Source organism: Armigeres subalbatus, chromosome 1 (genome assembly GCF_024139115.2).
Source record: "Armigeres subalbatus isolate Guangzhou_Male chromosome 1, GZ_Asu_2, whole genome shotgun sequence".
NCBI classification, from domain to species: domain Eukaryota; kingdom Metazoa; phylum Arthropoda; class Insecta; order Diptera; family Culicidae; genus Armigeres; species Armigeres subalbatus.
Genome location: NC_085139.1, coordinates 209,026,459 through 209,050,494, shown reverse-complemented (window position 1 = coordinate 209,050,494; position 24,036 = coordinate 209,026,459). Strand labels below are relative to the sequence as shown.

Here is a 24,036-nt window from a genome sequence, read left to right as displayed (position 1 = left end):
TACGACAGTTTATGCGATCAAACAATCGTTTTGTGAAATGTTTGTTTCCATAACATGGCGTAAAAACCAGGCTACTACGTGTGGTTATATAGCGCTAAAGAATAATTGAAGTTAACGACGATTTATTGATCACTTGTCATAAGACGAGTTTGTACAATCCCATTTAATTCACCATGGTGACCTTGACAGATGCGTATTTCGACCTCAACAGTAAGGTCGTCTTCAGTGTCTCGTACTTGACTCGACTCGACTTAAGTTGAGTCAAGTACGAGACACTGAAGACGACCTTACTGTTGAGGTCGAAATACGTATCTGTCAAGGTACAAATAAGTACAAACTCGTCTTATGACAAGTGAAGACATTCCACTAAAAAGCTCAAAATAATTTTCTTAAGATTTATTGATTGAAGAAGGGAATTTTTTTTGAAAAGTTCGAGTTTCCGAGAAAGGTTTTTCGGATAGCTCTTTCGTGAAAATTAAAATTATGTGGTAAAGATAAAATTATGTGTGGAAGAGTTCGTGTTGCAAAGAATTTGATCAGTACCGTACGGGGATTTTTGCAATATATCAGCATTAGAATGGTTCTGTAACAAGTGTGCAAGCAGTTACCGTTTTCATGTATTGGCCAAAGCTCTCGTTCCAACCAAATTTAAAGCAAAAATGGTTCCAATCTCTATTTTAAAATACCCGAGTAGACGAGGATTAGAAGTAAATCAATCGTGATTAGATTGCAAAATGAAATATGGGTCTGATTTATATGTAGGATATAAAAGCATAAAATATCAGACGACAATATCCAAATCTGCTCTGAAATATCATGAGGTTATCAGTTAATGGTATTTGGAAGAAGTGATTAATATCTCGAGCTATTAGTTTGTTTTTATCCATAACACATCTTGATATTAAAATAACACTTCCAAAGTACATATCATGTTTTATAATTCAGTTCTGTCCGGGTAAGGTAATGAAAAACATGAATAAGAATTGCATTGCAATTGTAAAAACTAAAATAACACCCGTGGAATATATTAGGATCCTTCCCGGTAAATGTGCTCAAAATATACTTACCAATATTATCAAGCTGAGGTACACATAAAAAGCCATTTAACACGCACTAATTCTTATGTGTTGAGTTCTCAGTGGCAGACCTGCCACTCAAAAAATGAAACTAGATTTTGGTTCTGATACGCACTTTTAGAAAATACCCATAAATTACTACACTTTAGAGGAGAAATGGGGATTCAGATAAGTGTGATTTCCCGTTTATCTCAAATAAGCCTACACCTCGATGGATGAAAGCTTATTTTGTCGGATTATGCCGTGGATTTCTCTAGATTTTTTTTAAGCTTTATTAATGTGTTTTTACAAGAAATGCTTGCTTTAGCAGGAACTTGCTTATTAATTTTTGATTACAAAATTAGTTACGCCCAAATCATAAAGTAGTCTTGAAATACGACAAAGTAAAACTAAAACCTATGTTGTGCTTAATTAGTGGATTGTGAATGTCGAAAAAATATGAGACAGGTTTTTGCTCCATATTGCAGCAGGTAATGGAGGTACGTCAACTTATGCGATCAAATGACCATTTTTCCAAAAACAATTATCGCCATAACTCGAATGTTTCCGAACAAAACATGAATATTTTTTCATGGAGCATATGTATAATCATACGAAGAATCCATATCCGCAAAAAAGTGTGTTTTGGTCATTTTGGCTTATACGTCAACTATGTGATCATGGGCAGTGCAAGTGAGTCGCGAACACTTGGTTCGATTAAGCCAATAAGTGGATAGCATCTGGTGGCAAGGAAAAGGATGCTAAAGAATTTTTCAAACTGTGTCAACTTGCCTCTTTTGTCCGGTGAAGATGATTTTGGATGTATGTATTATGATTAATGAACTGTGTCTACACCATTGCCAAGAAGAATCCAAGAGTTGTCGAATCACGGGCCAAGGCAGCAATGAGCTCGGCATGCTCAATTCGGCTTTGCAGGAAAACATTGCCGACCATTGTTATCAAAACATCTCATTCTGCATGAAGCTGGGTTAAAAGAGTACTCCCTTATGATGCAATATCTAGATTCAATAGTTCAAAAGTGCTTAGGGATGGAGCTCATTGACGGGTATCGCCAACCCATAGATGCTTTTTGCGAAAGCTGGTCAGCTTTAGAACTCCCAAAGACTCCGAAGTTCCTGCTCGGTGCCCCCTTCTCTCACTCTCTCTCCCTCTTTCTCTCTCTTTCTCTCTCTTTCTCGTGTTGCTGTGACCTTGCGTCTCCACTGGTGATAACACAATGCTAAATATGCGAAATTCTAGTGCGCCCCGTTTTCACATTTCAATACTTTGGTATTTAAAGTAAAGCTGTGCGCCGCCGCGCCACACCGTCGCCGCCAGAGTCTTTGCTCTCGCCGCCGCGGCCGATAATTTTAGGTCGGCGCGCCGCCGTTCATTATTTTGCCACGCCGTTGACTTATCGCTGTAAAAAAAAAAAAATGGTTCATAAATGGTGCTAAAGTGGAAATCGTCAGAATTCTATTTCAAAACTAACTAGTCAGTGTGGTGAAATACATTGCCTGGATTAATAAATATGTTGGTTCATTAGTTTATGAGTTTGCATGAGGCTTTATCTAGTGAATTTCGTCTACCAAGTAGAATAACGCGTAAAATGTTTAACTGATCTTTGTAATTTGTCTAAGCCAGGTCTTGGCATTCAGTCGAGCACCAAAACTTGTAGGTGACTCGCAAATTATGTTTGATGTGGCACGTAAGCTTTTGTGAAGGCTTGGATACATGCCCAAAGCACCCCCATTCTTATAGGATCTGGCATTTGTGCAGGCAATTTATTGCAGTTCAAGGATTCCAAGGGAAGTTAGCACATTAATTAATATTTCCTTGTACATTCCTCCAAAGTTTTTTAAAGAAAAACCTAAGAAAATTACTTTTGGAATTCTTTTTTCCCCGAAAATTCCTTCAGAATTTTCATTACGAATTACTTCAGAACATCCTTTACGAATTAATTTAGGAAATTCGTTATGGAATATATACAAAAAATGTTTCAGGAATTCCTACGAAAAATAAGCTAGAAATTCGTTCAAAGACTCCTTAAGGAAATTCTATAAAGATTTTTTTTCGGAAATTGTTTATCAATACTTTTTTAAGCAATGCCTTCGGAAATTCCTTCTTATGATTTTTTTTCGGCAATTATTTCATGAATTCTTAAATTAATTCGTACAGATATTACATAAAAGATTTCTTAGAAATTTTCTCAAGGAACTTCCAGCAATTCCTTATTCCTTCTTCCAGCAATTCCTTTAAAATATTCTTCGGGTATCCTTCTAGAACTTCCTGCAGGAATTTCTCCGAAAACGATTTCACGAGTGTAACTCCATCGAAAACTATTTCATTCTCTAATTATTTTTCAAAGGATTTCCGGAAAGAAATTCCGAAAGAATTTCTGGAGAAATCTACGAGGGAATCTTGGAGGCTTTTCGAAGAAACTTTTAAAGAAATCTATGGAGAAATATCAGAAGGAATTCTTGGCGGATTTTTTTTAGATTAATTAAGGAAAAAAAATCGTGAGGATTCTCGAATGAATTTTTGGAGGAGTTTTTGAAGAAATTCCTGCAGGTTGTAGGAGTTTTCAAATGAATTTTTGAAGGCATTTTTAAAAGAGAGCCTGAATAGATTTTCAAAAATAATTTCCGTTGGAACTGCTAAAAAAGTTTTTGAAGGTATTTCTAAAAGACTTCCGCAAAGAATTCCTAAAGTAATTTCCAGAGAAATCCATAGAGGAATGTCTGAAAGTATTTTTGAAGGAATTTATGAATTTTAGAGGAAATGCCTACTGGTATGTCTGAAATAATTCCTAGATAAATCTAGAAATTCCTTCGGAATTTTTCTTAGAAATCGATTTGCAGTTTCCCTCGGAATTTGCCTCAGGGAGTTCTACAAAAACTCATCCGGAAATGAATTCCACAGAAAGTCTTTCGGATTATTTCGGATATTCCTTGGAAATTCCCTCAGGAGTTAGTTCGGAAATTCATTCACGCATTCTTTCAGAAATTTGTTGAGGAAAACCTTGGGAAAATCGTTGGGATCTTCATCCGAAAATTTCGATTTTTTTCTAAGAACTCCTTTGGTATACTTTGCAAAGTTCTAGGACAAAATTTCCTTAAGAATTCTTGATCAAGATCCAGACAGAATATCCAAGAAACTCCTGAAGGATTTTTCAAAGTAACTCCTGAATGAACTTCTGATAGTCTTAGATTTCTCCGCAAACTGAGTTGAACATTCCGTCAAGATTTCGTTCAGAAACACGGATATACCTTCTGAAAATCCTTCACAAATTCTTTTTGAAATATCTACGAAAAATGTTTCAGGAGTTCCTTAGAAAATTGTTTCAGAATTCCTTCAAAAACTCTCTAAAAACTCCTACAGAAATTCAATTACGGATTACTTTGGAAATTTCATCAAGTTTTGAAAATTTGCTTAGGAATTTCTTCGAAAATTAATTGAGAAATTCCAGCGGAAGATACTTTTTGGATTTTTTTTTTAAATTCCTCTAGGGGTTCCTTAGCAAGCTCCTTGTCAATTTTATCCTAAAATTACCTTAGGGATTCTTTCAAATCTACCTTAAGCAATTTTTAGAGATTTTTTTTCCGGATAATCCTTTGAAAATTGCTCCAGTTAATTCTTTGGTTACTTTAGGAAGCTACCTACAGACACTGACAAAACTACCTCTGTAAGGGGAAAGGTCGTTTGGCCGAAACCCATTTAGCCGAATGCCATTTGGCAGAATTCCACTTGGCCGAACAAACCATTAGGCCGAAACCAATCTGGCCGAAAGGGTCATTTGGTCGAACGGGTCATTTGGACGAACGGGTCATTTGGCCGAACAAATCATTTGGCCGAAAGGGTAATTTAGCCGAAAGGGTCATTTGGCCGAAAGAGTCGTTTGGCCTAAAGAGTCATTTGGTCAAAAGAGTCATTTGGCCGGAATGGTCATTTGGCCGGAACAGTCGTTTGGCCTAAAAGGTCATTTGGCCGAATAGGGCACTTAGCCATATAGGACTTTTGAAATGTGAGAAATTAGGAGTGAGAAGAGAGACGTCTCACAGTGAGAAAAGAGAAATGAGGAGTGAGTAGTAAGACGTCTCACTTCTCACTAAAAAATGAGAAGCGTGAAGCGAGTAGTGAGACGTCTTACTATTCACTTCGCGCTTCTCAATTTCTACAGTGAGAAGAGAAAAATTAAGAAAAAGAAGTAAACCATCTCATTACTCACTTTCATTTCTCACTGTTCCCTGTAAAAAGTGAGAATTGAGACGTCTATCTTTTCACTCCTCATTTATCACTTACTGTTTTGAAAAAAAAAATGAGAAGCATGAAATGAATAGTGAAATGCCTCATTACCCACTTCGTACAACTCACTTTTCACAATAAAGAGAATAGTGAGACGTCTCACTTCTCTCTCTTCATTTTCTCTTCTCATTATAGAAAGTGAGACGTGAGATGACTCACTTCCCATTTCTCACTTCTCACTGTGAAAAGTTAGTAGTGCGAAGTGGGTGGTGAGACGTCTCACTACTCACCTCATGCTTCTCACTTTTAACAGTGAGAAGTAAGAAATGAGGAATGAGAATTGAGACGTCTCTCTTCTCATTCCTAATTTCTCACTTTTCAAATAACCTATTCGGCCGTCTTATTCGGCCAAATGTCCTATTCAGCCAAATTACTCCTTTGACCAAACAACCTTTTTGGCCAAATGACCCTTTCGGCCTAAAGACCCATTTGCCCAAATGACCCTTTGGCCAAATGTCCCTTTCGGCCAAATGACCCTTTCGGCTAAAGGACCCTTTCGCCCAAACAACCTTTTCGACCAAATGACCATTTCGGTCAAACAACCTTTTCGACCAAATAACCGTTTCGGACAAGCGACCCTTTCGGCCAAATTACCCTTTCGGCCAAACGACCCTTTCGGCCAAACGACCCTTTCAGCCAAACGGCTCTTTCGGCCAAACAACTTTCGGCCAAATGACATTGGCAAAAAGATGCAGACTATCGAATTCTCGGAGTGTTTTAGGAGAAAATGCTGCGCGGTGGAGAATAGTAAATGGCGTAGACGAACGAATGAATCACGATTGTACCAAGTACTGCAGACAAAGGCAGGCTGATAAAATATGGCAGATTACTGAACATGTACTGTGTATGTTGGGAGAAAGACCAGCAAAAAACCTTCCGAGAGCCTGGAAGAGGACATTGGCTCCGGGGTAGACCCCGCACTCGGTGGCTGAGTGCAATTGACGAAGATGCTCGTGCAGCCGGTGTGCAGGGAGACTGGCGACTGGCGGCCCAAGAACGAGCAACCTGGAATAGGAAATTAAATTCGGAAATTAAATGTTGCCGGATTGCCTTCATAAACTTTTTCCGACATTACTTCAGGAAATCCTTTGAAAATTCCTTTGGAAAACTCTTTTAGGAATTCCATCGGAAATTAGTTCATTGTTGAATAAATTTCCGAATGAATTCCTGCAGGATTAGCTCTACTAAAGGAATTTCCCAAAGAGAAAGTGAATGTATTTTAGAAAGAATACCTATACAAATATCTGTAGGAATTCTCATGGAATTTTACGAAGGAATTCCTTATGAACTTTCTTAAGAAATGTCTGTAGAAATTTCCTTGAACTACACCAAGAACTTTTGGCATATTGAACCAAATTTCAGGAAAAAATATTAAATTTGGTTGGTCATCCCCAGTCTTACTTAGCTAATATTTATTTTTATTTATGTTGATCATAACATTTTAACATAAATAACATTTTGAAATCAGGTATTGATTAGTGCTGCCGCCAATTTTCTATTTTGAATGTGCTGCTTCATGATCGGCAAACGTAGAATATTGCAATTTTAATCCACTGAAGTCAACCGTGTGAATCAAAACCGCATGAATCCAAAAACCCGCATTAAAATTGATTTTTCCAGTCATTGATTTTTTCATCCACGCCGGATCGGTAAAAGTCAACGCCGCCGCCGTCGGTAAAAGTCAACGGCACGCCGCCATGACGCCGCCGCCGTTGGGGCAAAAGTGACCACCACGCCGCCGCCACCGATGATATGATCGGCGCACAGGTCTAACTTAGAGAGCAAAGCAACTCACAAAGGAAACCCGCGTACATTTAAGTTGCTTAACACACCCTATTGATGCAAAATGGTAAAAAAAAAATAAAATAGCTTTTTTCATTTTTCCCCGATAGAATATTTTGCTCAACCGTAACTCGAAAGTTTGGAATGTAACCTAACCTTTGGTGAAGAAAAATCCTAGGTGCATCGAAGTTACATAATATGCCGCTTCGAACACGGCGTGCAGCGTGCATTCGCCGTTTCGAGGCAGTGTCACCCGGCTCTACTAAGAGAGTAGAATTTCAGACTGCCAGCCCTCGCTTTCACAATATTGCAATATCCAAGACAAGGTCCGTTAACACACGACCAGAATGCCATAATCAGGATCTTACTGGTATTGATCCTGATGTGCCAATTGGTACTCCCAGGGCTCCTGTGCACTTTGAGTGGTACACGGACATGCACCTTTTGTAGAGGTTTAACAGATCCCGCTGCCAAGCCCCACCACGTTCTAGACAGGCCCCCTAACTCGCAGAGGCCGTGGAGAGGGGTCGAAAAGCCCTTGGACATATTCCCTGCTGCTTGAACGTGTAATATTCACATGTGGAAGTTCATTTATCATTCATTTATTTAATTACATCTAAACAGATAACACTGAATCAACAATTTGACCCCACAATGCACGATTCGAGGCCGCATCTCTCCATTCTCGAATGCGCCCCACGCTCGGCAAGTCGTTTTGCACCTGGTCTGACCACCTCGCTCGCTGTGCTCCACGCCGTCTCGTACCTGCCGGATCGGAAGCGAACACCATCTTTGCAACGTTGCTGTCCGGCATTCTTGCAACATGTCCTGCCCATCGTACCCTTCCAGCTTTAGCTACCTTCTGGATAATGGGTTCGCCGTAGAGTTGGGCGAGCTCGTGGTTCATTCTTCGCCGCCACACACCGTTTTCTTGCACACCGCCAAATATGGTCCTAAGCACCCGTCTCTCGAATACTCCGAGTGCTTGCAAGTCATCCTCGAGCATTGTCCATGTTTCATGTCCGTAGAGGTCAACCAGTCAAATTAACGTCTTGAACATGACACATTTGGTGCGGTGGCGAATCTTTTTTGACCGCAGTTTCTTCTGGAGCCCATAGTAGGCCCGACTTCCACAGATGATGCGCCTTCGTATTTCACGACTAACATTATTATCAGCCGTTAGCAAGGATCCGAAGTAGACGAATTCCTCGACCACCTCGAAGGTATCCCCGTCTATCGTAACACTGCTTCCCAGGCGGGCCCTGTCGCGCTTGGTTCCGCCCACAAGCATGTACTTTGTCTTTGACGCATTCACCACCAGTCCAACTTTTGTTACTTCGCGTTTCAGGCGGGTGTACACCACTGCCACCTTTGCAAATGTTCGGCCTTGTTGTCCATGTCATCCACCAAACAAATAAATTGACTGGATCTGTTGAAGATCGTACCCCGGCTCCAATACCATCCTTACCAGCTGCTTTATTGGTCATTAGCTGTTGGATGGCATCCTTAACTTTCCTCAAGATGGGGGCTGGTTGGCTTTCATCGTCCGCTGAACTGAAGTAGTCATCTCCTCCGCTACCTTGACTGCCTGTACTCTCAGCGCTATTTAAATGTTCCTCGTAGTGCTGCCTCCACCTTCCACACACGTGGAAGTATCGGCTTGATAAATGGATTGTGAGTGATCGGACTATGCAAACAATTTGGGAATCTCGGGCCCATTCAGTAGCCGCTAAGTTGTGAAGGCCGACGGAGGTTCTTCGTAGCTTAGTGGGTAAAAGCACCAGGCTAGGTCGTGGGTTCGAGTCCCATCGAAGGCAAATGGTTACATGTATTGGAATTTTTCAGATTAAAATCTTCCATATAATTTACATATTCACATTTGAGTTTTCAGAACATTAATGTCCAAGTCGGGTGGTCCAGTACCCGGAAAGTAGGCAATTAACTTTGATTGAACTACATATTTTTTAAAAGCACGAAAAAGGCATCATCACTGCTAGGTGGATTAATCAGGGTTTTTAATATATAAATTGTGCGTCTGTCAATATTTAGAGTAGGAAATTGTAAAATATATTTAGGAAGTATTTTTGAAAACTTGTTTTGATAAAAGTATAAATCACGTCCGTCCTCAAAGATAGCTCACAACAAAAATAATAGAAATTTTCCAATTACCATGAAAAAGTATTTCAAACAAAACGGCTTCAAGGATCAGGAATATTGTTCGCAGCGAACAATGAGGTAACACTTGTTGCAAGAAAGACGATCTATTTTAATTGTCTTAGAAATGAGTGTGACTGTTCGTCCATTTACATCCATGAACATATATTCAAAGACAGAGTTCTGCTCAATTTGAGCAAAAGTCGATTGCTACATAGGTACTATCTTCTGTTATCCTGTCATAAAAAGTATCTTCCACACTAATAAACGAAACATAATAAAATGTCCACTCTTCCACCGTCCGAATGCTGCCTCCTAACTGTGAATGTCGCTTCTTGTACTCGTCAACTAGCGGTCCAAGCTATTTATCGAAGCTGAGAAAAAAGATGGCGTATCTCATCTTATGTGATGGAACAGATACAAGGTAGGACTGTTGGTTTATCGTGAAGGTGCCGTTGATCGGCAAAGATTGACACGCAAGACATGCCAACGGGTGACGGAGTTCTTCCTCTGTGTGCGGATAATACGGTTGCCGTGAGATTTCACCTTCGTGCCCGTTGATTGGACCAGGTTTCCGAGAATCACCTTCGTGTTTTGCCGACGGGGTCCGTTTGTTCGATTTTTTTTTGTCCTTCACCGATTGAAGTAAGCTCTTCCTTCCTATGCGGATCCGCAGCGAGCCCGTTAATGGAATAGACTCCACCTTTCTTTTGCCGTGTGTGCGCGAATCAACGGTGAGCTGCCAGTACATAACCGTGGGCACCCCCCGAGCAGTCCCCGGTTGGATCCCGCGTGGGGCCTCTACCTAGCCAGTAAGGTGGAAGCAGGTAGCAAAAGCTCACTTTCTCTTGCTGCACACCGCGTGGCTACCGCCAGCTTCAACCTGAGAAGACGAGCACCGACCGTCGACGCAGCGCACCTTGTGCAGGAGGTAGTTACGTATTGTTATTTATTTCGCTCTCGAAGATCGCTCGAAGATCAGTAAGATCGATTGAATATTGCGTTATTTCATGTCTAAATATGTGCATAAAAATACATTTTAAATCCCAACATATTTTTATCTGTGTATATTATACATCTTTACTCATAATTTTGTGCAAATGCGCATTTGAAATATTACAACAGGCGCAGTGTATTGGATACAAATCACCCTTTAACAAAAATAATCATTTGTTTGAGGAACTGTATAGAACATGCATTTCTACAACCGAGAAACAACAAAATATTCAGTTCAATAAAAGTTAATTGCTCTGTTGCGGGTATTAAACCACCCGGCTTGGACATCAATTTACAATGTTCTCAGTAGTGGGTTCGAGTCGCCCAATTGCGGAGCTCAAAAGAAGAAGTTAAATTCGAATTTTGTTACTGTTGATTTTCATTTTCTATTCAAATCATATTATTTAAAATATGATAGTACCATGAGTTGGAATCCTTATAAATAGTTGCCAGATATTAATATCCCATTGGGGATGGAATGCCAACAAGAAATAGGTTATAATGATCAATAGTGTACTTTAATTGAGTTTTTATCACCATTATATCAGCATTAAGGCTCCCAGACCTAAGGCAATGTTGTATCGCTTCCATATTAAAGACGACAGAATCGTGTCGCCAGATAGAACCGCGTCGTGACTGTCCATCGCGTGTTTGGGAACTTTATATAGTTTATCTGGTAGTGACGCTGATTCCTTTAACAGTGAAAGCAGTGAATTCGCGGTATCACTCAGAAGCAAGTTTATTGTTTTGTTCGTTATGAGGTGATAAACGCAAGAAACTGCTGTCACTTTATTAAAGAGAATCGACAAGAATTTTCGACACTACAATAATATATCAGCATTATATTCATTATATAGATTAATTTTTATCGGCAACACTGGTACGCGGAATGAACTTTTCGTGTGACAGGTAGAATGAAATAAACAGACCAAAACAAAACTTAATCGAGTGGCCTCGGTGTTTTCCAGCAATTAGCACGAGAATAAAAGAAGCAAAGACCGGGTTGTTTCCTTCGCACAGTCCTCAGAATACGAAATGTGCACCGCTGCCGATATTATTGTAGCGCCACTGTTTAAAATCTGTCATGCATCTGTCTAATTTCCAGGGAAAGAAATGTTTGAAGTTAAAATTAGTCTCCCAAAGAAATTTCGAAGATTTTATTTTGAAAATTATAGAGTTTCCATTGAATTTCCCAAATGTTAACATTACAAACGCAGAAGACTCTGGATCTAGAATTTGAACAATTTTTATTGAAATTCAATTTGGAACAATAGTATTGATTTTTTGCTAGCAAATCAGTAACTGTTGCTTAATGAAGAAGTACGTCTACACTTTGAAAACCATACATACAGGCTATCCTTGCTGAGTCGATTGGTATGTATCATCGTGGGTCTCGGCCTCGTATCAAAACTAGGATTTTAGAACGATGCCATTTTTAACAGCCTGAAATCAGCATAATATTAACGCGTATTAGCAGGTGACAATTCCTATTTTTATTGTGCTAATTTGCCACTTGCGTTGTTGGGAGGGTAAAAACTTGCATCGTCCCACAGGGAATCTACTCTTCACTTGAAGTAAATTTCATTTTATTTGAACGAAGATATGCTTACCTTCGATGAATTAGGTTCAGAATCATTCACGCTTTCATTTGAAGTATTATTCCATTTCAATTGAAAGAGTTTAGATGAAATGAATTCGAAATGATTTCTGGAGGATTCACCTCAGACAAGAAGTGGCGAGTGAATTCATTAGCAAAGAATGAATCGACTGCACGAAAGCAACACCAGCTAGAGTGTAATGAAGTTTGGCAAGAATCATTTTCCTTTTATCGCTTCGACGATATAGAACCCTGATCGTGACTCGCTTTTTTAGAAGGACACCATGGTATCGTGCCAGCGCATTGCCGGCTTTCCAGGTGGCCTTACCACGCCCTATGTCCTCGGAAGGTGGGAGGGCGACTTCGCCTGCCTGCACGACTGGTATCAAGAATGATGATGCCGTGCACCTAAATTGACCTCTCTGCGATAGGGCCATTCGCCAGCACACAGAGGGACCTGTCAACGCGGGCCTACGCCCGCCCAGCCTTGACGAGGCCTCGCTGGCGCACACCCTGGAGCCGTTGGACATCATTCTCGATAATGCCGCCAGCAGTCCAGTTCTTGCACGCATATTTGACATGCTACCGAAAGTAAGCTTGTCGTCTATGATGACCCCAACAATCTTCAGACTCCGCTTTGAAGTGATCGGACGTCTCCCACGTGTACAACTGCATGTTGTGCCGACTTACGGTTGCTGACGATAACCACCTCCGTCTTATGGAGCGAGCCCAAGGCCCTCGCACTCATCCAGTCCGCCACAGTGCTGATCGCGTGTTCTGCGGTTATTCTCCGGTCTACTTCCCGTAGACCTCTAGGGTTACATCGTCAGCAAAGCCGAAGATCTTCACACCAGAGGGAACTTTAGCTTCAGAACCCCGTCATACATCAGGTTCCATAGTACCGGGCCCAGGATTGACCCTTGCGGGACTCCTGCGGTATAGGAACACTTTTCGACCGGCATCGGTCTCGTATAGCACACACGGTTCTGGAAGTAGCTTTCAAGATCCGGTACAGTCCACCTGCAGGCTAAGCCGGTGTAACGAGAGCGCGATGGCATCCAGCTTGCGCTGTTGAACTGTTCTTCACGTGCAGTGTCACCAACGCACAGTATCGAATTTCGCTCTTCTCTGGATCGCTACCTTTGCATCTTGAGGACTGAATTGATAGCGTCCACCGTGGACTCTACCTTCCAAAACCAAACGTTACTCGACGGCCATCCGTACCCTCTGCGTACGGGGTGAACCTGTTGAGGATGATCCTCTCGTGCAGTTTACCCGTCGTGTCGATCAGGCAAATTGGTCTGTACGCCGATGGGTCACCGGAGGCTTCCGGCCTCGACAGCAGTACCAACTCTGCCTTTTCCATCTCTCAGGAACACTATCCAGGCATATCTGCTAGCTAGCCTGAACATGTTCGGGTTCGCTGCGATCCGCCTTGAGTGCACTGTTTGGAACTCCATCAGGCCTGGAGCTTTGTTCATCGCAAGGTGTTAGCCACTGCGAGTAACTCGTTCGTCACCGAGCACCTATTTCGGCCAACTCCAGCGCCTTGCAGCGCAGGAGGAGGCCGACTTTGGCTCGGAACGGAAGAGATTCGATAATCCTCGTCCGGTCCGGTGACCGTTCGGGGGTGAAGCACCATTGGTCTTGGCCATCACGATCCCATATGCGACACCCACGGATTCGTATTGGCACCCTCACAGGTTGTCGAGACGCCTCTCTGCTGCCTTAATCCTTAGAGGCCAGTCTCTCACCTTGAAACACTTCCCGGCGGACCGCTCTTTCTTCCTCGGTGCTGGCTCGTTGCGTCCTACGTTCAGCCTTGAGGCAGCGATCGTAGGGCTGCAATTTCGGCACTCACCAGTATGCCGTCTGCCATTTCTGGCAGGGCTTTCCTCGGCATAGATGCATCGCACGCGCGTTGTGGGACAGCTACCAGCGCATCCGCTTAGACTGTCGGTGTTGGCCTCCGTCCCAGGGCCGCGGTGAAAACTTTGCTGTCGAAGTGATTGGTCTTCCACCCACGGACCTGACAGGGATCGCGCCTCAGACGCTGCACACCATAGTTGATCTTGGAGCGAATTGCTGTGGATCACCATGGGTGTAGCCCTCGTCACCCTCCAGTCCAGGTCCGAGACCAGACTGGGGCTGACAAACGTATCTATCCATGATTCGGCCCCATTCCCACGGAATGTGCCTGGCTCCGTCATTGACAAGCACTGCGTCGAGTTTTGCAAGTGCCTCGAGTAAGCTTGTCCCTCTGATTGGTGCAGCGGCTGCCCATTCCACTGCCGCGATTAAAGTCTCCCCGCTATAACGAACGGCCGACCCATTAGGTCGGCCGATAGCCTGTCGATCATCTGGTTGAACTGTTCCATTGGCCACCCTTGGTGGGCAGTGCCTCAGAACACCCCATTGATTCGGCTTCGCGACCTCCGCGGAGGAGTGTACAACCTCTTGAACGGGTACCTTCCGTTGTGCAGATTGCCGCCGATCCAGACCCGTCCGCCACCCAGTGCCATTGTTGGCAGGGACGTTGTACGGTCGGACAGGAGGGCGACGTCGATCCTCGACTCGAGACCGCCTGCCACAGCAGTTGCTGGGCAGGTGCACAGTGATTCAGATTCAGCGTGTTACTTGCACGGTTTTTCCGATTGGCTTCTCCGAAGAGACACGCAGGCCCGCCCATAGCATGGTTCCGGCCTGCTTCTTACTGGCGCAGATAAGGACCAGGTGCCTTGTCGCATTCCTGCGCCTTGTGTCCTCCTCGCCGCAGCGACGACACATCTTGCTTTGGTCTGGGCCCTGTGCGATAAGACTTGTGCCCGGACTCAAGGCACCGGTAGCACCTGTCCACCGAAGGTGGCTGGAGCACGCTTACCGGGCATACTGACCAGCCGATCTTCAGCTTCCCTCTCGATGACCTTTTGGCGTCAGCCACCGGTAGTCTGAGATAGGCTACCTGCGTACCGAAGAATCCCCTCTAGACGTACAGAGGACCGCTCAACCTCTGTGCTGCACTGCTCTTTGACGGCAGAGACGACGTCTTCCGCGGTCGTGACCTCATCCAGCTGCTTACACTGGAGGGTCACTTCCGCACCCAACGACCTGACCTGAGCGCCGTCACCCAAGATCTCCTGGGCAAGCTTTTTGTAGGCTGGCGGGATGCTGGATTGCGCGCCACCCTTCAGTACCAAGATCATTTCACCGTTCTTGGTACGTCTAACGCTGCGCACATCCTGGCCCAGGGCCGATAGGGCTATCGGCCGCTCACTAGGATTTCAGATCGGCGTATTTGTCCTGTCGGTTTTCACCAACAAGGCCTCGCCTCTGTCTCTCACCTTCTTCGTAGGTCGAGGGTGTTTGATTCCGCACCCTACTGACCAGTTGCCAAGGTTTCGCATCCCTTCGGCGGGTACGATGGCTGGCTGGGCCAGCTGTGGCTCAGCAATTGTGCCTGTCTAGTGCCTTTACCTTCTTGGGCACACGCCCTTCAGGCTCGTGCACCATCCAGGCGACGCTTCGCCTTAATGGTAGCGCGTTTGGGTCGCTTCGTACTTGGCGTTTTCTCTCCTCACTCGTAGGTCGCCTCTTTCACCGCAGTAACACCGCTAGGGGAGGAAAGGGCCTTGGTCTGCGTACCTTTGGCTACCTTCTCTGCTGCCGCTACACGCCTGATGATGAGATGATGTCTGTATGTGCGTATTTGTATGTATGTGTGCGCGCAAAGCACGTATAAAATTATCAGCTATTCTACACTTATCCTAATAAATTTGTTCGCAAAAAATTGCATTCAACGCGAAATTGTCATGAATAAAAATTAATGAATTATAGAATATATTTACCTATCAGTGCTATTTTTAACTTTTATACATTTTTTCATATAAAAACATGTGAAAGGCATCAATACCGATAGGTGGATTAATCAGGCATTTTCTCATTTATATTAGTCCAATCACCACTGGAATCACAATGATAACAAAGAAGGACATATTAAGATTCAAGCTATCTAAACCCTGAGGAAGGAAAAAGCGTAATTTAAACATATCCACTTCCCCCGCAGTGTTTGATACCTGGGTAATGTAAAATCTTTGAATATTTATTTATTTATTTTTTTTTTTACTGATTTATTTGCTAATTATCTAATACATTTACTCTCTTAGACTAGGTGTTCCGTGTTTTTCACTATCATCCTTATTTGCTATGTTACGCTTTTAGTTATTATTAATAATTTCAATTTCGCTCAGTTAGAATTTTTCCTCTGGTTGAATTGAACCATGTAGAATTACAATGTTTTCAACTTAAACTAAATTAACCTATTTAAAACTAAGGGTAAGGAGGTTAATCGTTGCAATAGAAGATTGCAACGATTTTTCTAAAATTGAAATTATTTTGTTGGACATTTTGTAATGTCTCAATATTAGAAATTCTATGAAGTTCATTGGTACTATACCACGAGGAACTTCAGAATCATTTTCAAAATTTTATTTTGAATCCTCTGAGTGCCTTCTTCTATTGCAGCAACTAGTCCATATTAGGCAGCATACAACATGGCAGGTCTAAAATTTGTTTGTAAATCAAAAGTTTGTTCCTGACAAAGTTTTGATTTTCTGTTTATAAGTGGATATAGGCACTTAATATATTTGTTACATTTGGCTTGAAGGCCTTCAATGTGATTTTTAAAGTTAATTTTTGATCTAGCAGAAGTCCTAAATTTAGCTTGCTAGACCAATTAATTGGAACCCATTCATAGTGACAATATGTCTGCTAGAAGGTTTCAAAAAGAAGCTCTCGGCTTATGTGGGAAAATTATAAGCTGAGTTTTGGAAGCATTCGGGAAATTTTCCATTTTGCAAGTAAGTGGAGAAAATATCCAAACTTTTTGCAATCTACTAAATGAACAGAAGGCTTCGCCTTTGGCTGAGAGGCCCGTGTCATCTGCAAACAAAGATTTTGACACCCTGGTGGTAAATCAGGTAAGTCAGAAGTAAAATGTTATACAATATGGGCCCCAGTATGCTGCCTTGGGGACACAGCCCTTACAGGTAATATATCAGATTTAGATTCTGATAGTTTACCTGCAGCGAGCGATCTGATAAAATTTTGGATCAGGAATGATGTACAGAGAAAATTAAAATTAACATCTTACAATCAAACCTTCATGCCAAAACTGTCAAATGCTTTCTATATCAAGAAGAGAACTCCAGTCGAATATCCTTCAGATTTGTTGAGCGAATTAAGTTCAACTTTTTAACTGATGAGTGGTTGAATGCCCATGGCGAAAGCCAAATTGCTCATCAGCAAAAATAGAATTGTCATTAATAGAACCATCATTCTATTTAAAATAATCTTTTCAAACAGTTTGCTTATTGAAGAAAGCAAACTGATTGGCGATAACAGCCTCAGCTGGATTTTTGTCCGGCTTCAAAATTGGAACAACTTTGACGTTTTCCATTATTCTGGAAGTATGCCAATTGAAAACATTTGTTAAATAAATTAACCAAAAGGATAAAGAGCTCGGAAGTTTTTTTATAAGATGTAGAAAATACCATCATCACCCGGGGCCTTCATATTTTAAATTTTCTAGTAATAGATCTCACTTCATCCAAATTAGTTCCCAAGTAGGGTCAAAAACATTATCTTGGTTGAGAATGTCTTGAAGCTTAATTCCGATCCTCAATTGGACTAGTGAGACCTAGACTAAAATTATGGGCACTCTCGAACTGCTGAGCAAGTTTTTGAGCCTTTTCGCCATTTGTTAATAAAATTTTATTTCCTCTTAAGCTGGAATTGGCTTTTGAGGTTTTTAAGAATTTTCGTTTATTTCAAAGGGTTTGAACTGATCCAACTTCGAGATTATTCTCAAAGTTTATTTTCTAATAGCGAAACGTTTTTAATTTCATTTGCAAATCTGCCAAATAACTTTCAACGGGGATCACGAGTTCTGGTTTTGCCTTCGCCTCACATTTTAAGACGGATCAGTAGCTGAAGATCGTCGTCAATAATAATGGAGTTGAATTTAATTTCACATTTAGGAATTGCAATGCCTCTGGCTTCTACAATTAAATTTGTCAAAGATACGAGCGCATTGTCAATATCACTTTTGGTATCCAAAGGAATATTAACATCAAAATTCCTATCGATATATGTTTATATAAATCCCAATCAGCTCTATGATAAAAAGTAGAGCTGATTGGATTGTAAATGCTTCTGTGAGATTTCAAATGTCACAGGAAGGTGATGAGTCAAAGTCAGCATGAGTTACCAATTGGCCACACAGCTGACTTGAATCCGTTAAAACTAAATCAATTGTAGAAGGATTTCGACTGAAGAAAAGTTGGTCCATTGGGATATTGAATAGTATAATATCCCGCAGAACAATCTTCAAATAAAATGTTGCCGTTGGAATTGCTTTGAGCATTATTCCATGAACGGTGTTTGGCATTGAATGATAGACTTTGATCGTTAATATTCCAGGCGTTTCTCCAAGGGTTTTTCAATTTTCTTGGACCATTCGATCAAGGAAGAGTTAACGCTTCATACTCGCGAATTTCATACTTCATTTTATGCGATTTTTTTTCACTCGAATTTCGGGATTTACGCGGTTCATTCAGACTTATTTTGGGAATTACGCGGTTTTTACGTTGTTTTAATTTACGCGGCCATATCCTCCGCGTAAAAACCGACTCCAGTGTTACAATATTTATGATTATTTACTATTGAAAACTTGCTAACAGTTAAGGAAACGGTTTCGGTGAATCGGTCAATCTCGTAAGTACATCGCAAGCTTCTTCTTCCATAGAACTACATTCCAACTGGGACTTGGCCTGCTTTTCAACAATCCATTAGTATTTCTTTTGTTATTAATTGAAAGCTTTCTATGCCCGCCATTGTATTAGTATGTATGTTGTGTGGCAAAATTTAACTAACACACGCGTTTTCCCTTGAAAGCTTGGGGGCGTTTGATGGTAGCTTCTCGCTCACTACTTACGTAAGCGTTTTTTCTGGGTTTTTCAACCAACCCCCCCCCCTCCCATCCATTATATGGAACGTAAGAAAATGTCAACAACCACCTCCCTCCATATGTGTCCCCCGTAACGCTGGGTAGACACCTTTGCGTGGTGTGTTACGGTGTAAGATCTACCACGGTCACATTGCCAGCTACAGGCAAATCTTGACCCAACGAATACCTTCCCAATATCCAACTCCGTGGTACTTATAAGGGTGTCGCTGAGTCGGGAGCCTCTCGTTAAGTAAGACTACATCAACACTTCCTTCCCTCCTACATGGTGAAGATGGGCGTGTGTTCAGGAAACTCACGTGAAGAAATAATAATTATTAACAATAAAGGCTCCCCCAGATCGTTGCGATTTCATCGCCGCGATTCTATCATTAAGTCGCTACAGGCAATGTTCCACATATGCTTCCATACCAACAACGGCGACATAATCGCAATTGGCAAGCGATAGAATCGCGTTCGTGATTGTCCCGTCGCTAGTGTTTGGGGAACCTTAAATTGTCAAACGACAACGAATCGCGTCTACTCGACTTCCTCCAGGAGACCACAAACGCTGTTGACAGCCCAGCTTTGACGATGGCCTTTTCTGAAATGAGCCACCGGTTTTGACTGACTTAGTGGCGGCTACTTAGTCTCTGTTCCAGTTTGCGTCGGTGATAGTTGCAGGGGCAATATCAGCCAGGGTTGTGCTGAATCATTCTTCATGATAATTAATGGAATTGTCATTTGATATCTTCTCAGGTGTGAAAAGCAGGCGAGTTTTCCTCGGCAATAACATACCACATTTTGGGAATCGATTGTGGGCTTCGTGGCCATGCAGTTAGCGTCAAACCGCATGTGCTTGGAGTGTTGGTTCGATTCCCACCCCGGTAAGGAGAAAACTTCGTAAAGCGAAAATTCTCCACTGTTCCAATGGTGTTGTGTAAATGTCCCGTCCGTTTTTCATGCCGTGCGACTTCGGTATAAAAAGCGTTCTAATTTTATTCCGGATAGAATATTATTTTTGGGAGAGAAGCAAATTGAATTCTAACAAGGAAAGAATGACTTAGAGTAAAATCAGCAGTGATTCAAATCGTTCGGGCTGTCAGTTTGAATATGAATCTGAAACATTCATTTTCCCAGCAGTCGTTCTAGATTCATTTTATACCAGTCCACTGTCAAAAAAAACTCGGTATAACGCTGTTCTATTTTCTGCAGTTTTGAACAGAATAAATCAAAATCAAACATTTTTCGTTTGTTTTGGTGTATGAACGCGTCATTTTATCTACGGATCAATCCACTTTGCAGTTACGGCGCCTTTCTTGGCAGCAACATAATGATTTCATTAAATTGAAAATTTGAAAAACATGAATAGAACACTACTGGGGAAACCAGCAAGTTTGTTCTATTTTGCTCCAGATTCAAACTAGAATAGTGGTCGAAAATTTGGAATGAAACTGAGTCACTCCTCATTGTAAACCGGCTTCTTGGAACGTTCTAACCAGACTAAGACTCGTTGATATATTTCAATATCTTTTAAACGAGTACATATTCGTGTACACGCTTAGATCAGTTTACTATAATAGGTACTTGAATCACCCATATTTGAGTTGATTATGCATTACTAATAATATGGGGAAATATACAAGAAAATTTTAAACTTTACCTATAATCTGAGAAAAATGACATTACCTAAATATGGGTGAAAAAGTCTACACATATATGGGTGAATAAAAATTAACAATTATTTTTTTCTTCATTTGGAATAGTTTGATTTTTGACGTAGAACTACGTCTGTCTTTTCTATATTGGGGTACACTTTACGATTGCAAAAAATCGAAAAACGTCACAAAAATATGATAGACTTTGATCGTTAATATCTCATGAGTTTCTCGATGGATTTTCAATTTTCTTGGACCATTCGATCAAGAAAGAGTTAATGCTTCATACTTGATGTACACTGAAGTCGTTTTTTATGCGGTTCTTTTACACGAATTGCTTTTTATGCGATTTTGTTTTCACTCGAATTTCGGATTTACGCGGTTCATTCAGACTTATTTTGGGAATTACGCGGTTTTTCGTTGTTTTAATTTAGGCCCATATCCTCCGCGTAAAACCGACTCAGTGTTACAATATTTATGATTATTTACTATTGAAAACTTGCTAACAGTTACGGAAGCCCAATCCGAATACTCAAAACTGATACATCGGTAAAATGAATGCAGGAATCAGTAAGTTCCAATCAATTACTAATGACACACTGGTGTACAAGTACCATGGTACAAGAATCTTCAAATGAGTGCCATATTATTGTCTTCATCAAAGATAGCTTTGTAATTATTTTTTGTCGCCTTGATACGGCATGTGCTTAGTCTCAGGTCCTTAGTAGCTGAACTCTGTCAAATTTTCTTTCACCGAATAAAATCAAATATATAATATTACCGAGCTGAAACTCTCAATTTAAGTGTGTAGAAGAGATAATGATCGTCTCCATAGTATGAGATGGATACAAAGATACAAATGAAGCCCCATACTATCTCAGGATTAGGAGTCAATCATTTTCGGGTGTTTTGATCAGATTCCGAGAATGTGTCAAAGTTGCTATGAAATCAGAAACAAATCAGTACAAGTGATAAGATAAGGACATAAAAATCGGTAGCAAAGTTGAACAGCTCACCCGTTAATGCTGAAGTATCTAATTGCTTTCCGTGACGGTTGGGTTACGAAAATGAAAAATTTGCTCTTTATATCCATAGTTGCACTGGTGTTATGAAGTAAGAGGCATTCAGTGAAACGGAGTGATAAACTCAATTTTAATTCAGTTCTTGCAGTTGCGTACGCTGCTGAAGATGCATCACCTCGTTTAACCGAGGGACGAATACTGTTCCAGGACATTCCTCCGCTGTTAGCATCGATTCTCCTCACAACCTACATGCGGCGGCACATCCTCAACCGTCAGCATGTGCTGACCGCGGCTTGTGCGTCATGCACCCAACCACGTTTATCTCATCAATCCGTTCTGGTTGCGTGTCACAGCAGGTGATGTTAACTTGTGACATCAACTATTAGACGAGGTCCGCAATGACGCATCTCTTCGTACACCGAACTACAATCGGCTGACCAACAATCACGATTTGGCCGTGATCCGTGTCAACACATTTTCCCGGAGTTCCACACGATTGAGCCTGCAGTGATCAACACCCGACTACTTTCCGATGGTACCGCATGTCTGTTCGCTGGATGGGGTTCCGCCACTGATGGAGCCGCTGCTACGCTCAACCCCGTACAGCGAGTGATCACCGTTCCCATTTTGCGACCGGTACGTGCACGGAGCCACTGTCCATGCGAACCGTGTGCTGCGACGAGTCTGCGCCGGATCTATCGCCGCAACACCCAACACCGTTTGTCAGGGTAACATCCGGCGGTGGCGCTCTGCAATGACCAGCTCGCGGGGTTCTGACATTTGGAACAGCATGTGGAGCGGCCAACCAGCCGGAGTTTACATCGACATCAGGCAGTATCAGACCTGGATCCAGAACCAGTTCACTCGCACCGATAATTGCCCCTGGGGTCCGAACCCTTTGTAAATGATGGTGATATTTTCGAGAATAAAACTATTTATTGTTAAGTATTTAGTAAACATTCCAATGACCCAATCACGGATTAATCGCATCTCGGTTCAAAAGGGTAAGAATCAGATCAAAACCATCGAGCATCGTGACTAATGTCTTACGTAAATCCTACGTACAATAAGCAGAAATCAGTAATAAATTTATCTTTAAGCAAAAACCATTTTGCATTGACCCATTTGAGTCATTCTTTTCTTTCCCTGATTTTAATATGCAATTTGTATCAACCAAATGATGTTAGCAACATATAACTCAGAATTGTATTAATTTAGTATGATTTTATTGAACAACTTATTTTCGGTTTAAATAGTTCAAAAAATAAACTTATTCTATAGCAAACCAATTGTATTATTTCAAACAATCGTTAATCTCCACATTCATTCGTACCCTCGACAAAACAAAAAATTTATGTTTGTTCTTCTTTTTTGATTGCTCTAATTTTATTCGTACGATTCTAAAACACTTAAAGGAGAGAATCCTGCTGGTGGTCTATCGGTCCTATTCAGCTGCTGCTCGATCCAAGGATTGAAGAAGCGAATCTGCGTGTACGTCGGCGGATTGTTCGCCGTTCCACAGTTGATTCCGAACGATAGTAGCCCCGTGAGAACCCCATTGCAGTACAAACCAGACCCCAAGCTACCCTCACAGGGTGACGGACCGGCTGCAATGGCGACAGTATTTCCGGCGCAGATCATGTTCTCAAACACTGGCATGTTTCTGCGCAAGGAGCTACACATATCACGATCGCTGATCAGCTGGAGTAATCTTTGAAACTGACAATTGAGATCCAACTCCACTGCAATCGCTCCCCATCCCACCAAATTGCACACAACTCCGTTGGCCACAATTCTCGTCTGTCGCACAGCTGGTTCAATTTCGTTACTTGGAAAGTTGAACGGACTCTGAACCTGCAATGACATAATCGACGTGATAGTGTCTCGTTCCTCTATGCCTCTATCAACAATAAACGCTTACCCGTATAACTGCCAAGTCGTTTTCCAAGGAATGTGCTTTGAAGTTCGGATGCACAAAAATCACGTCTCCCAATCTGGTCTGCCTGCTGGCGGACACTGAATTCAGGTCCAGCACTCCCGCGTGAACACGTACCAGACGGGGGTTAAACGTGTTGTAGGTTGCATTCAGGGCACATTGAGCCAGCGTCAGCACGTGATTCTGGTTCAGGACAGTTGCGCCGCAAAGTGATCTTTCAGGTGTTACAATATAAGCAGCAGCAGGAAACTGCCCAAAGTTCGTTACCGTGCCGCCAAGGAACAACGGCTCCGGTTGAAGCTCGTTCACAGCGAACCCCAAAACCGGAGCGGCAATCAACAAGAGCAATGGGTACAGCGACATGGATTTGGCACGGAGTTAAATTTGTCTCACATCCACGAACAAATGTTCGATAAAACTGACTTATTACGAATCGGTGCGATACACGTTTGCGGGAACGCCATTTGTGTTATCTGAAATCGATCCTAATCACCGCAGATTAACTGGTACTAGCGTTTGGTTGGCTGAAGG

The 24,036-nt window shown here is 41.9% G+C and overlaps 1 protein-coding gene and 1 pseudogene across 1 annotated transcript; one reads left to right on the top strand and one right to left on the bottom strand.

Annotated features, from left to right (window-relative positions):
• LOC134206953 (serine protease 1-like) overlaps nt 1–22,473 on the top strand; it is a 77,921-nt pseudogene extending 55,448 nt beyond the window's left edge.
• A 300-nt stretch (nt 22,474–22,773) lies between these two features.
• LOC134210365 (trypsin-2-like) lies at nt 22,774–23,886 on the bottom strand. The gene is made up of 2 exons (XM_062686422.1): nt 23,491–23,886; nt 22,774–23,423 (listed from the first exon to the last, which is right to left on the bottom strand). Exons 1-2 carry the CDS (start codon nt 23,866–23,868, stop codon nt 22,956–22,958), a joined length of 846 nt encoding a protein of 281 aa, XP_062542406.1. The 5' UTR covers nt 23,869–23,886; the 3' UTR covers nt 22,774–22,955.
• Nucleotides 23,887–24,036: the final 150 nt, after the last annotated feature.